This window comes from Dothidotthia symphoricarpi, assembly GCF_010015815.1.
Source record: "Dothidotthia symphoricarpi CBS 119687 unplaced genomic scaffold P153scaffold_2, whole genome shotgun sequence".
In the NCBI taxonomy this organism is placed as follows: Eukaryota; Fungi; Ascomycota; class Dothideomycetes; order Pleosporales; family Dothidotthiaceae; genus Dothidotthia; species Dothidotthia symphoricarpi.
Window position 1 is genome coordinate 423,979 of NW_022985009.1, and position 13,083 is coordinate 437,061.

A 13,083-nucleotide genomic window follows, 5' to 3' on the forward strand; every position below is an offset into this window, starting at 1 on the left:
ACCAACACCTGATTCCAAGCATTCAATCCACCACGACGGGAATTGTATTTTTTACATCACTACAAATACGCGTCAACGCGCCTGCCAACTCTTTCCTCTTACAGATCGTTGAGTTTTGTATGAACGTCCTAATGGATAACCCAGCCGAATTGGGTGCGACTTCGCCAGCCTCGTAGGTTTACACATTATTTATTTATGAGGAGCTATTCACCCTCTTGCAGCAACCCCACGGACAGTGCTGTGCGCCTCGCTCTCCCGATCGAGCTATGGGGCGAAGTGCTTAGACAAATTGATGATCCTTTTACTCTATGGATTACCTGGCGTCAGGTCTCTCGAACGTTCCGGAGCGAGGCAGAGCGTGTCTTCCGCGCTGTATATCTTCCTCGCCTCCGTATCCAGTGGGGAGGCGAAGGCACCGATCCTGATTCAGTAGACCATCCCGTGCTCTACTCATGGCTAGACGAGGAATCTTCCAATCGAAATTCGGCGAGAGCCTTCTTTAGGCTATCGATGCTCTACAATCGTCGCATGTCTGATGCCGAACTCAAGTACTCCATCTTTCGCGCGTTCGAGTACAAAGATTCCACAGCACTGTCTCGAAAGAAACCAGAAACGTTCGAAAGATATGACTCTCTAGAAATCATACCTTTTATTATGCGTATGACTTTCAGCGGTCATCAACCAGGCACTTCCTACGCAAACGACCCTGATATTCCCGAGATGCAATGCCATCGCAAAGCCAAAGGTCTGGAGTCCGTTCTGAACGAAACGGACTGCCCAGACTACATTTCGTTCAACTGGAAGCTTCTCATGGACAGGTTTTTCGCAGAAGAAGTGTACGTTCGTCGAGAGCAAGCTGATTATACTTCTCGCGAAGTAACCAAACGAAACATCCGCACGTTCTGCCAAGATGCTAGGGAATCATTCTTACGTGGGCACTCTGTCTTCGACTCGACGAATTCGAAGCTGGATACTTCTTCGGATAGATACATGGACCTGTATGCAAAAGCCATGGCTAGTTACAGAGACCGGGTCGATATGTTTATAGATGATTGGTTCTGGGAGAATGAAGAGCTTTACATGCTTGCTTACGAACGTCGCCTCCTCGCAGAGACAGGCATATTCGAGAACGTACTTCAAGAACACAGCTTGGATGGGTCCGACAGTACACTTGCCGACTCTTGTTTTGAAGGGCATGTGTTTGGGATGAGATCAGGGGCTGCTGATATACTGTCTGACTATGCTGCTCAGCTCTAGGAAAGCGAATTTTTGGATTTCGAATGGGCCTACTTACGAAATCTGCGTCACCGTTATCAGTGACAGCAAGGACGAGGAGATTGTCGGTCGATCAGTGCTGATGTTCGTCGACCCGTACGAAAGACTGTGATGGACTTTTTTTCGGATCGAGCCTGAGAATGGGTAGAGTTTGGGGAAGACTGCCCATGTCACACTGCAGTACGTTACTTTCTGTTGGCAATTTGCTAGCATATCACAACTCATCGGCTAACAGCTGTACTGATATTCACGTAAGCCATGCCAATGTGTTGGCACATCATGCTGCACATGTTCAGATCATCTTCCTTTGCATCAAACTACAAACCTCGCAGGCAGTCCAGAGCAGAGACGAAATTATACTGCACGAACAAGTCCCCTCACACGCCACTGTGCAAACCCCACCAAAACTTACATCCTGGACCATGTGAGGTGTTTACGAAACATGAGAACCGTGTATGAGTCGGAGGAATTCATTGGTACCAAAGATAGTCATAACAGAAAGGAGTGACGGAGTATGGGCCGGACAGCAGAAGTAGCCTTTAGACATCCATCAAGGAAGACAAAACGAAGGGTTGAGGGCATTCTGCTGCACATGTTTAGAGTGATGAGTGCATTCGAAAGTGTGGAGTACGGAAACATGTCGAAGTCAAGGATAAGAAAGAAAACATGTCCGTGTTCACATTCGAAGAAAGTTGGCATTATAAGATACACCACAGCGTCGTTATCGTAAGGTTTTGTTCATTTTCGTAGCTCGTCTCTGAGGAGTATTATCAATCCCCTAGGAGTGAATGCAAGTTTAATCTGCGTCCCGAGCATATTTAGTCATCGCCTCCGCCACCGATAGCACCACCAGCTTGTTTCGCCGATTTCGCCGCGACAATATCGTCGACTCTCAGCAGCAGACACGCGCTCTCGATAGCAGTCTTGACACTCTGCTCCTTGACTGCCAATGGCTCCCAAACCCCGAACGTCCGCATGTCAACGACCTTGCCAGCATCTCCATCGATGCCCCAGAAGCTGCCGCTGTTCTTGCCGTCCTCGTAGCCTTCGGCGTGCTTCGCGCGTAGCTCGGTGAGCACCTTGATAGGGCTGTTTCCTGAATTCTGGATGATTGTGCGTGGGATGACTTCCATGGCCTCGGCGACCGCCTTGTAAGGCCACTGTGCAACGCCCTCGATCAGCTTTGCCCTTCTCTCCAGTCCGACCGCGACTGCCATCTCGGTTGCACCTCCTCCGGGGCACAGTTTGGGGTTCCATATTACGTTCCTGGCAACACCCATGGCGTCGTGCAAATTTCGCTCGATTTCGTTTAGGATGTCTTTTGAGGGACCTCTCAGCAAGATTGTGCAGGCCTTTGGGTCTTTGCACTTTGTGAGGAAGGTGAAGTATTCGTCGCCGATCTTTGAGATCTCAAAGAGACCGCACTGAGTACCAATATCGGAAGCAGTTGCGGCGAACGGAGAGTTGACAATTGTGGCACCAGTCGCCCGCGCGACACGGTTGTTATCGGTCTTGCGGACTCGACGAATGGCGGTGATGTCAGCCTTGACGAGGAAGTGTTGCGCTAGATCTGTTCCTGCATTAGCGAGAACTCATGGCATGCATATACTGTAGTCCTTACCACTGACGCCCTTCTCCGTAATGACAAGGTCAGGCTTGAGAGCAATGATGGCGTCGCACATGGCCTTCACTTGTTCCTCTTCGATCTGCAATATCCTGTTCCAGTCCTCCTCTTTGCTGACCTCAATGTTCGTCTGACTCTCGCCTTTCTTGTACTCCAGCGTGCAGTCCAGCAGCATGACGCGCGGGTTCTCGATTCTCCGCCTCATCTTGGGGTGTGTGATATCCTTGTTCAACATGACACCATCCAGCACTTCACTGTCCTCGATCTCGCCTCCAGGGATCTTCTCGATACGGGCATAACGCTTGATGTCGACCTCCTTCTTGTCCGAGCCAATGTCTAGTGAAACCGTTCGTACGGCCTTGAGAGCAAGACTGCACATCAGGTCTGACCATCGCGAGACGAATTTTGTGCCGATTGAAGAGTTGATGATCCTGTACATCTCCTTGTCGTCGTTGATGTTGACGTTTGTTGCAACCTCGCTGATGATCTCAAGAGCATCCGCAAGAGCCTTCTTGAAAGCCTGGATGATGACAACGGGATGGATGTTGCGCTCCAACTGGGGCAGAGCTTGGGCGAGAATCTCTCCAGCTAGCTACTGTCAGACGCGATCTAAAGTCCATCTAACCTCTGCATACCTAATATGATGACAGTTGTCGTGCCGTCGCCTACTTCCTCGTCTTGTGTCCGACTCAGTTCGATCATGCTCTTGGCTGCGGGGTGTGCGACTTCGATTTCTCGGAGGATTGCGTGACCGTCGTTGGTGAGGACGATGCCGCCCATGGGGTCGAGCAGCATCTTCAACATAGCCTTGGGACCAAGACATGATCTGATGATGTCTGCGACCGTCTTTGCTGCTGTGATGTTCGAGATCTGAGCTTTACGACCAAATTGTCGCTCCCCGCCCGGGGTCTGGGTGTCTGTTGTGCTATCAGCCGCCTGTCAAAGCTACACATGGAGGGGCAAAACACACTCATAACCACTACTGGCGCCTGCATCTTGAACGTGTGAGCTTGGAACTACAGTAAAAACAGGATGACGGCGTGAATCTGAGCAGAGGTGGGGTATCTGGTACGTTGGTAGCTCCCTCTCCGCCAAACTACCAAAAAAACGCGACATACCGCCCGCTCTCATCGCGCTAGGCGTGTGGTATCCCCGCTCCGAACGGCTAAGCCCTCTCTGATACAGCCACGTGATGTGACGTCCCATGGCACCGGAATCGACGGTCAAGTTTTGAACTGATCTTGAAACGAAATTCACACACCATGACATATTCCGTCAGCACTTGATCTCGACGAGCTTATCACATGACCCTCGGTCTAGTTCGGTCCATCTATTTTACAGAACACTTGGCACGAGATTGAGCTTGCTACGAACGGATGCGCCTTTGCCCAGTGGCCAATCGCGCAGTTGCCCTGGAGATCCCTTCTTCGGGCCTGCTTCATTCTGCCGGTTCTTGGCCCAGCCTCTCACGGGACTCTGCTTCGGAGCTTACAAGAGTCGCTCTGTCGCCCTTGAAACCATCATTCTTCCACCTCACTTCTGTTTCGCCTGCACTTCATCGCATTCAGCCTTTCGCCAACTTCTTTCTTTGAGTTTGCTCATACCTCTAGCGCCAAGCATCCATCCATCCACGCTTTACCTTACCTACACGACCATCATTGCGCCTTCTCTTACCTCTATCATCGACGCGGATCAAACGCTGTCGCTCCAAGTGATTGTGACTAAGCCTGCCGCGTGCTTGTTTTCTGCTTAGTTACTTGACAGACTTTTGTATCTCTGAACATTGATCAACGTGCATACTACTAAACATATAGTAACCATGGGTCTCAACTACTATGCCTCGTCGCCTACAGTCGTCCTGCCGGCGCAACAGCCACAAGACCACTTCGCTCCCCACCAACGCGCCCACTCACCTTCGACTCTGGGTAACATTCGTCGCAAGTGCCCTACTCCACCATCACTCAACTATCAAGCAGCCGTTTCAAACGCCACAGCTGGGCGCAAACGATCCATCACCGACGTCGACGACCCAGAAGAGAACCAACCAGTCGGATCAATTGTTACTCAACTGCCTGTGAAGCCTAAGCAAGAACCTATCTACGGCCCTGGGATGACGCTCATTTACCCTGATGATCCTAGCTTCAGTATCGCAGCCGAGTCGCAAACCGGCACGTGGTGCGAAGAGAAGAAAGAGAATGAAGACAAAGCCGAGCTAGCTCGTCCCATTGCCGTCTCGCGCAAATCGCAACGAATGAGTCCATCTGCCAGCATCGAAATTCCTTCGCTTAACGACATGGATGTCCAAAAAACCGAGGGCGTTATCGACGACAAGGGCAACACCATCGACACGCTCATCGCATCGCTTGGCGTCGGCTGGAAGAACGTTATGACGAATCCAAATCTCCGCGACGCAGCACGCGCTTATTCACGTGTTATCGAGCGCCACTTCGATTTCACCGACGCCCTTATCATGCTCGAGAAGGAGTCACTATCTGCCTACCTGGTACGCGCAAAGCAACAAGGCGTAGACGGCTACTGGCTTTTCGCAGACAGTCTCCAGTGGTGCCAGCTCGTCGGTTGGTCCCTAGAGCAGACTGTCCGCAACATTATGTCTGGACCTACTCCTCACGTCGAAGGAGAACGTATCAACGCCCGTCAACTCACTCCATCTGAGCCGGCCACTTCTTCTCCCCAGACTGTCGCCACCACCAATGTCGACTTAATGGAGATGTGACGAGGTTCTCCTGTCCGCCTTCCTTCTTTCTCGTTCACCTTCAATCCTGTACTACCAAAAGCGCTTTCGGTTCTTCTCGCACCTGCATTTATTTACGCATTTGATCTTCTGGGACTTTCTCTTCGGCAACTCGGCGTTCGGCGGTCGGTTCGGATGAACTCACTGTGGCGGATGTCCATCGACTATGTACTATATATTTCTTTTGCCCGTGCAACGACAGCTTGATCGAATATTTCCGATCGCGTCGCGTAGACCTTACCTATGCTCCTGGTTTTGCCAGGGCAACGAAACAATGAAGCAACGTTACTACTACTGCTGTCACTCTTTTTCTGGAGAACACCAAGTGACCTAGGCACATCAATCCTTGATGCACCAGCTTTCGCAGCGCATTCTAAAAAGCTATTTCGGTATATTTGACCCGTTTCGGACACGCGTACGTCGCGCGTCGTCCATCGCGACGCGAAGAGACCGTGCGTGACGCGAATCCTCACACCCTGTCCTTGTCCGCTCATTCCGTTCTTCCGTCCCAACCCGTACCATCGCCCTGACAACATCCGCATAATAGATTGGACGTGCCATCAGTGACTCGCGCTTTTACACTGTTCTTGTGTACTTTTGCCTAGGAGTGTCTGCCCTTATCAAGTGCTGGTGAGTAAGGCAAATGTAACCGATTGCAGACCGTTGATGACTCGAGGCCGAGCAAGGTAGGACATGTAAGTGCGAGGCTGCCCCTTTGCAGATAGGAAGTGTGAGGTCTCTGTTTGTCAAAGTCATATCACCCCTTGGAGCTTTTCACGCGTGTCCCTCATAGTGACGATAGTTCGCTTTGTTTCTGCGTTTATCCCATTCCCTTCAGTTTATTGCCTATCAAGTCTGGCAAGACTTTCTCCTCGTCGCATACACGCAACGCAAGCAATCGGAACAGGGAGTTGTACAGATACATCAACATCCCGAGCTTGTAACTCTCATTGTTGCAGTTCTTTTTGTCCATATACTTGTAATTATCGACGTCTACTGTAATCAATGGTAGGAGAAAGTTTAACTATACTAACCACGATACAAACGCCTAGATCGCGAGGTGTTACAAAACAAAACAATAGCTCAACGAGGCTGGAGAAAAAGGAGGCAAAAAAGAAGCAAAATTCGAAATCTACGTGATCAACACAACCTGCGCCGTCCTCAATCGATCGATCTCCTTTTAAGCATCAAAAAGCAAGTCGCAACGACAAGATCCTGATCAATCCCGTCTTTGCTCCCAACATCTGTACTCAACACAAGCTCACCGCCATTAGCAGCACTGCTAACCTTGCTTCCCGGTGTTCTTGTTTCGTCGTTCCTGATAAGCGCGGCTATCCTCTTGTCTCCCAACTGCAACACAAGAGCAGTTCCCTTTGTTTCATTGGCACCAAACCCCTTCTCTTTCTCGTATCTCCACTCCAACATGCGACCATCGGGGAGTGGGAACTTGTGATTCCTACTCGTCCATTTGCTCACTGTCCTGATCTCATGTATCAATCCCTTCGAACCTAGACAATGCAAAATAGGGTCTTTGAACGGTCCAAAGAAGTACTCAGTCTTGATGAGTGCTGTACCCTCTGCATCGGTCAAAACGCAAGTCCCCGAGCTGCGTTTCGCTCTTGTACTCCGGTAAGCGACTGATTTATCAGAAGTATGCACTGCGATCTCGAGTTCAGAAGGCGGTAGTGAGAGGCATAGAAACGGAACACCTTTTGTGTTGATGTAGAGGGATTTCACAGGCAGGAAAGATGTTTCTTGTGCACCTAGTGTGGTGTTGCTTGTGATGTTGATGGCGTTGGTAATACCAAGCTCCTTGTTTTCTCGATGAGAGAGATGCTCGACGTCAACCAGTCGGTCATTGGAGAAGGTCGTGGTGCTCATAGTGATTCGAACTGCGTTTTGTCGCGTACTTGTTGTGTTAGGTAGCAATATGGAAAGTGAGAATAATCACCGGTTGTTCAAAATTTCGTCCAAAGCGATGGTATTTAGGCTGTGTGGCGAGATTGAAACCGGTGAAGGGGTATGGGAGCTGCGATCACGTTCTCGTGCAACGCAAAAGACACGAGACTCAGGCTGCTGTAAGGCTGAATACTGGGGCTTAGCGCAACGGCTGCGCAAGATGATGGTCAACTGTATTATTGTCGTTCCATGATTCTCTGGTGTAGACCACACATCTATCTCCGGTGGAGGCTGTGCTGCTGCTAGCAACATCAACTTCTCCATTGTGTTCATTGACTTTCTGCTGTGACTTGGAATGTGATTGAACCTGCATTTGCGGAGATGCAAAGAGTTTTTCGGTGCAATACACGGCAGAGGGATTTTCGAGTGTGCGGTGAACTGCGGCCGAGTATACCGCGAGGTGATGTCAAACGTCATTTATACAACTACATCAAACACAAAGAATCGCTTATCTGAAATAACAAGTTAAAAATCTTTCTCTCTACAATCCCAGGTCAAAACGTTATTGCAAGGTTCATGATAACAGGTATTTTTGTCAACCTTGAAGTAACAAATTTCATCACTACTCACAAGCATCGTTTCTGCGCCAAAACACACTTCGAAAACTCCCCAAAAGATAGAGGCCATCTCGCTTGCATTTGAAACTGACTTTTTCGCGTTTCGACAGTATTGTTGTTGTTTCTGTGCTGCATAATACCGGCATGTATTAGTTCCTATTCACCCATGGAAAAATTCACAAATCCTTGGAACACTGCCTAAAGAGTTTTGCCGAAGTTTCGTCGATATCTAGGATGTACTTCATGTTCAGATGTTAGCCATAGGCTGAATTTGGTCTATGTTGCTTGAAACCGCGGTTTGAACGTGTCGTAGACGGGGTTAGAGCTATTTGCACAACGCTTACTCGTCATGATCTGGTCGTATTGGAATGTTGTCTATCCCACCAAACAGTCTTGGTAACTAAAATGTTCTTTGGTCTGTATACAAAAGACTTGACGAGCCGGTGTCATCTGTGTATTCTACCAGAATTCAAGAAACATATTTGATGCGGATTTCTTTCATCTGACTGTCAAAATCCTCAATAAATCGAATTCCATAATCAGTGATGCACAAGACCACTAGGTAGTAGCCGAAATAGGTGATAACTCGAAATGCAAAGGCCTTTGAGTAGTAGTCTTGACGACATGAAAGGGAGAACAAAAGTAAGACTGGAGGTGTTTAAAAAGAGGAATTTGATGAACACAACCAAAACAAAATAGTTAAATGTTATCAGACCACCAGAAGTTGAAATTTGGGGGTTTTAAGTGGAGAATCGCGCGTTACCATCACTATATAACTTTTCAATAGCATGATCAAGACTTCGCATGTGCAGTCACTCTCAAAGCATATGCCACGCTCATCAACAAGAATATGGATCTCGTTACATGTTTCACTCTTAAATCTTATCACTGAGTTCGCGTTCACGACATCTGCGAAAGTGCAATGTAGAATTAGAGCATTGCTAAGCTGACAATAATCTAGCACATGGTGTCATGCTCAAGTCGAAAACTGTTGGCTCGCGACTTATACCAGGGGTTCAATGTTCTTGTTACTGCTTCAAGACGACATCTTGTTTAAGATGTTTCAACAATCGGGCCGAGTATCTCAAAACTGATCAGGACATCAAACCACGGACGCGTGCCCAGAGCACTGGATCCATCAAACCTTCCATTTTGAGTGAACACCCCGCTTCCAAGACCTTTTCGAGACGAGTTTGACTTGAACCTCGGAGCAAGTTGGAGCAAGGTTAGTTCGGTGATCGTGTAATACCGAGAAGTCTCCTTGAAGAAGGTAGAAACACTTATATTCCCTGATATAGATGAGAATTATCATTCCACGCCCAAAAGTTGACATGTGCCGACCCGTACGTATCCTTGCAAGATTTGAGTGATCCTGAAGTTACGAGTATAAGACCAGCCTCGAAGAACGGTCAACATAACTTATCATTAACACATTCAGCAGTCAACTTCTACTTGTCCAGCCATCAACACTCTCGTCAAACCCTCTCGAATACCAATACCCAAGATGTATTCCATCCTCGTTATCGCTACCTCCCTCTTCCTCAGTCTTGCGCAGGCTGTCCCAGCACCAATTGAGGCGCGCGCAGATGCGAACTGTCCTCCTCTTGCACCTTATCTCGTGAACTCTGATCCAGCCAACGCATGGAACAGTGTTTGCACCGCCTACGATGTCTCATGGGTACGTTCCGGACTAATCAAAAACACTCAGTGAAGTGCAACAGACTGTTGCTAACTCTTGCTTCCAGGATAATACTTGCAACAGGGGTACCGGACCTGACCCTATCGAAGGAGCAAGGCCACTTCGCCTCTGCACAGATGCCTTCTTCCAAGTATAAGGACTATTATGGAGAAAAACCGAGTTGGAAATAGTAGATTCAGGTGATCTATTGATGGACCACTGCTGTAGTAGTAACTACCAGTAGGCAGCTATTTATACTACAGCAGAGCTTCGGAGAATAGTGTTTTCGTGCTCCTTGGCTCGGCCGTTGCGTGGTTGAGGAGCGTGGTATCATGTGACAACTATATATTCTAGAGATATGCGTCGAGGCTATGGAATTTGGTTGGTTCTTTGTCGTTTAGCTTTGGTGGGATACTTCAAAGCATGAGCTTGTTACGTATAGCGTTTGCAACAGAGTTTGATAGACTGCCGACGACAAGGTAACATAGTGTCAAACAACAAAATCAATACTTTGGTAAATACTACTTGCCACTAGTGGTTTGGAAGGTTTCCTGTCAAGTCAATGATCATGTCGACTTGAGAGCAACTTATGCATAGTTTTCCATGATTACAATTCCCCTCTTTCGTATGGTAATTACACAATGGCACCAGTTACCCCAACTTTCGTGATTACATAGATACAGGTACAATCCAATCTTCATAATATCACTATCGAGATAGCTACATCAGGTAGTAAAATCCGAGATAAATGACGACAGAACTCAGACTCGTCTGAGTTCGTGTGAGGAACAAGGTAGCTGTCAGACCAAACTCTTCGAAGCTCAATAACAGGGGCATCTTGTACTCAAAGTTCGGGTCGATCACCGTTCAGTGGGGGTCAGAAGTGATAAATACAGCGACCTAGCTGATAAAGCCATTACAGTCGGTTCAATTATCCGATCATCTTTTTCGTTCTTGTCAACACTCCGTCTCGTGCGCCATGCTCACTTGTACTCAACACATTTCATCGTGGTTTGCGAAGACTTGATTTCTTGCGCGTGAGTACATACAAAACAACTCTCTCTTAGATCAAACTTCCCAACTTGCTGAATTGATGTATCGATTAATTCTGAAGTTGAATCTACATGGGTGGATGACGTAGGATTTGCGTGCTGCGGTAGGTTGATCAGACTTTACTAATCATTTAGTGCTAGAATTTCCTAGCCGGAATACCCCGAGTCGTCGACAACCTCATGGTAATGACGTCGGAATAGATCATTCTAGTCGTCTTTTAGCCATGCACCAGTGGATTTAATATGACGATTGCTAATCATCGACGAACTTTGAGCGTTGGTAAACTTGCACATAAGTCGATACCTCGCAAAGACTTTTTTGTTTTGTACACCGATTTCCAAACGTCAAACTCTTCCACGAATATCCACATCTTTTCATAAATCTACCCTTCAAACCACAACCATGGCACCACGACGATATGAAGCCGAGAAGAAGGACGTGAGCGCCCTCGGCAAGCCTCTCGACTTCGCGTTCTCCAAGAAAACCGCACGTAATCGCTTTCTCAAGGGCGCAATGACTGAGCGCATTTCCTCATGGGACGCCAAGGACCTGGAGGCTCGTGGTATTCCATCGAAAAACCTTTGCAATGTTTATCGTCGCTGGGGCGAGGGCGAGTATGGCATTATCCTGACTGGAAATATCATGATCGAATACGACCACCTCGAGGCGGCTGGTAACCCTATCATTCCTCGGGGCTCCAAGTACGAGGGCGAGCGCTTCGAAAGGTTCAAAGAGCTGGCTACACAGTCGAAAAAGCATGGCTCTTTGATTGTAGGACAGGTCAGCCATCCCGGCCGTCAAGTCACGGAGAACATCCAAAAGAACCCTCTTTCCGCGTCAGATGTGCATCTCGAGGGCAACGTCATGGGTATGACCTTCGCGAAACCCCGAGCTGCGACCGAAGAAGATATCAAGAACATTATTGAAGGCTTTGCGCATGCCGCAGAATACCTGGAGAAGGCGGGTTACGACGGTATCGAACTCCACGGCGCTCACGGATACCTCCTCGCACAGTTCCTCGCCCCGTCTACAAACCAAAGGACGGACAAGTACGGAGGCAGCCTCGAGAACCGCGCTCGTATCATTATCGAGATTACCAACGAGATCCGTCGGCGCACGTCGAGTTCTTTCATCGTTGGTATCAAGCTCAACTCCGTGGAGTTCCAGGAGAAGGGTTTCGATACCCAGGAGGCCATAACGTTGTGCAAAACGCTTGAGGACAACAGCTTCGACTTCGTTGAGTTGTCTGGTGGTACGTACGAACAGCTTGCGTTTGGCCACAAGCGCGAGTCTACGAAGAAGCGTGAGGCTTTCTTCCTCGAGTTTGCGGAGAAGATCACGCCTTCCCTCTCCAAGACCCGTACCTACGTAACTGGTGGATTCAAGACCGCAGCCGCAATGGTCGATGCACTTTCTACCGTAGATGGTGTGGGTCTTGCGCGCCCGACCACTCAAGAGCCTGAGATCGCCCGTCAGATCATCGCTGGAGAGATCAACGCTGCTATCGACCAGCTTACCGACGACAATGACTTTGGGATCACAAATGTCGCGTCTGGAACACAGATCAGGCAGATGGGCAAGGACCAGCAGCCGATTGATCTCAGTGACGAGAAGAACTTCGAGGCCTTCCAGAAGGACATGGGTACCTGGGGTAAAGGTATGGCGGAGGACAAGACAGGGAGTAAGTACGGATACGTGGATATCGAGAGCGTGCAGGCAGTGCCATATGGAACGGCTGCTGCTGCTTAGAGGCTGTTTAGACTCCTTCCGTCTTGCCTGAGTGCAATATTTAGAGTTAGAATAATGAGATATGAACCCAGTGAGTGGTACTCAGCATGCTTCTTCGACTTGTTGAGATGATGCGGGGATGATGCACCTCAGATTGGCGACCCCAGGGGGCCTGGCGCTAGCGACATCCTGGGGTAGACTAGGACCACGCAGTTACGTAGAGATAATGGTGCACACTGAAGTGGAGAGATAAAAAGCCCTGATAGACCTATTGAGCTACTCGTGTATGTGTGGTTTCCCTGAACCCTTATAACACGGATGTTGCGAGTTCGACGTTTTACCACCATGCGGACAATCAGCCATTGGGATGGGGACGACCAATAGAAGGCAACTCCAACACCACCTGCCGTCGTGAGATTAGTACGTACCTAAGACCCTGGTAGTATTGTGCGGCGCA

The 13,083-nt window shown here is 48.8% G+C and overlaps 6 protein-coding genes across 6 annotated transcripts; 4 read left to right on the forward strand and 2 right to left on the reverse strand.

Annotated features, from left to right (window-relative positions):
* Nucleotides 1-131: 131 nt before the first annotated feature.
* Nucleotides 132-1,257, forward strand: P153DRAFT_353066 (uncharacterized protein; the record flags this gene model as incomplete). Its single annotated transcript, XM_033666414.1, has 2 exons — nt 132-172; nt 222-1,257. 2 exons carry the CDS (start codon nt 132-134, stop codon nt 1,255-1,257), a joined length of 1,077 nt encoding a protein of 358 aa, XP_033528212.1.
* Nucleotides 1,258-2,093: 836 nt separating this feature from the next.
* P153DRAFT_381004 (t-complex protein-like protein 1 gamma subunit) lies at nt 2,094-3,894 on the reverse strand (the record flags this gene model as incomplete). The annotated part of the gene is made up of 4 exons (XM_033670001.1): nt 2,094-2,845; nt 2,897-3,487; nt 3,535-3,816; nt 3,870-3,894. The coding sequence occupies 4 exons, from the start codon at nt 3,892-3,894 to the stop codon at nt 2,094-2,096; spliced, it is 1,650 nt and encodes a 549-aa protein (XP_033528213.1).
* Nucleotides 3,895-4,548: 654 nt separating this feature from the next.
* On the forward strand, nt 4,549-5,945 carry P153DRAFT_362886 (uncharacterized protein). Its single transcript, XM_033667243.1, has one exon. The coding sequence runs from the start codon at nt 4,719-4,721 to the stop codon at nt 5,631-5,633; it is 915 nt and encodes a 304-aa protein (XP_033528214.1). The 5' UTR covers nt 4,549-4,718; the 3' UTR covers nt 5,634-5,945.
* An 867-nt stretch (nt 5,946-6,812) lies between these two features.
* P153DRAFT_381006 (uncharacterized protein) lies at nt 6,813-7,532 on the reverse strand (the record flags this gene model as incomplete). The annotated part of the gene is made up of 1 exon (XM_033670002.1): nt 6,813-7,532. One exon carries the CDS (start codon nt 7,530-7,532, stop codon nt 6,813-6,815), a length of 720 nt encoding a protein of 239 aa, XP_033528215.1.
* A 2,139-nt stretch (nt 7,533-9,671) lies between these two features.
* Nucleotides 9,672-10,002, forward strand: P153DRAFT_381007 (uncharacterized protein; the record flags this gene model as incomplete). Its single annotated transcript, XM_033670003.1, has 2 exons — nt 9,672-9,845; nt 9,913-10,002. 2 exons carry the CDS (start codon nt 9,672-9,674, stop codon nt 10,000-10,002), a joined length of 264 nt encoding a protein of 87 aa, XP_033528216.1.
* Nucleotides 10,003-11,198: 1,196 nt separating this feature from the next.
* P153DRAFT_362887 (FMN-linked oxidoreductase) lies at nt 11,199-12,886 on the forward strand. Its single transcript, XM_033667244.1, has one exon. The coding sequence runs from the start codon at nt 11,301-11,303 to the stop codon at nt 12,645-12,647; it is 1,347 nt and encodes a 448-aa protein (XP_033528217.1). The 5' UTR covers nt 11,199-11,300; the 3' UTR covers nt 12,648-12,886.
* Nucleotides 12,887-13,083: the final 197 nt, after the last annotated feature.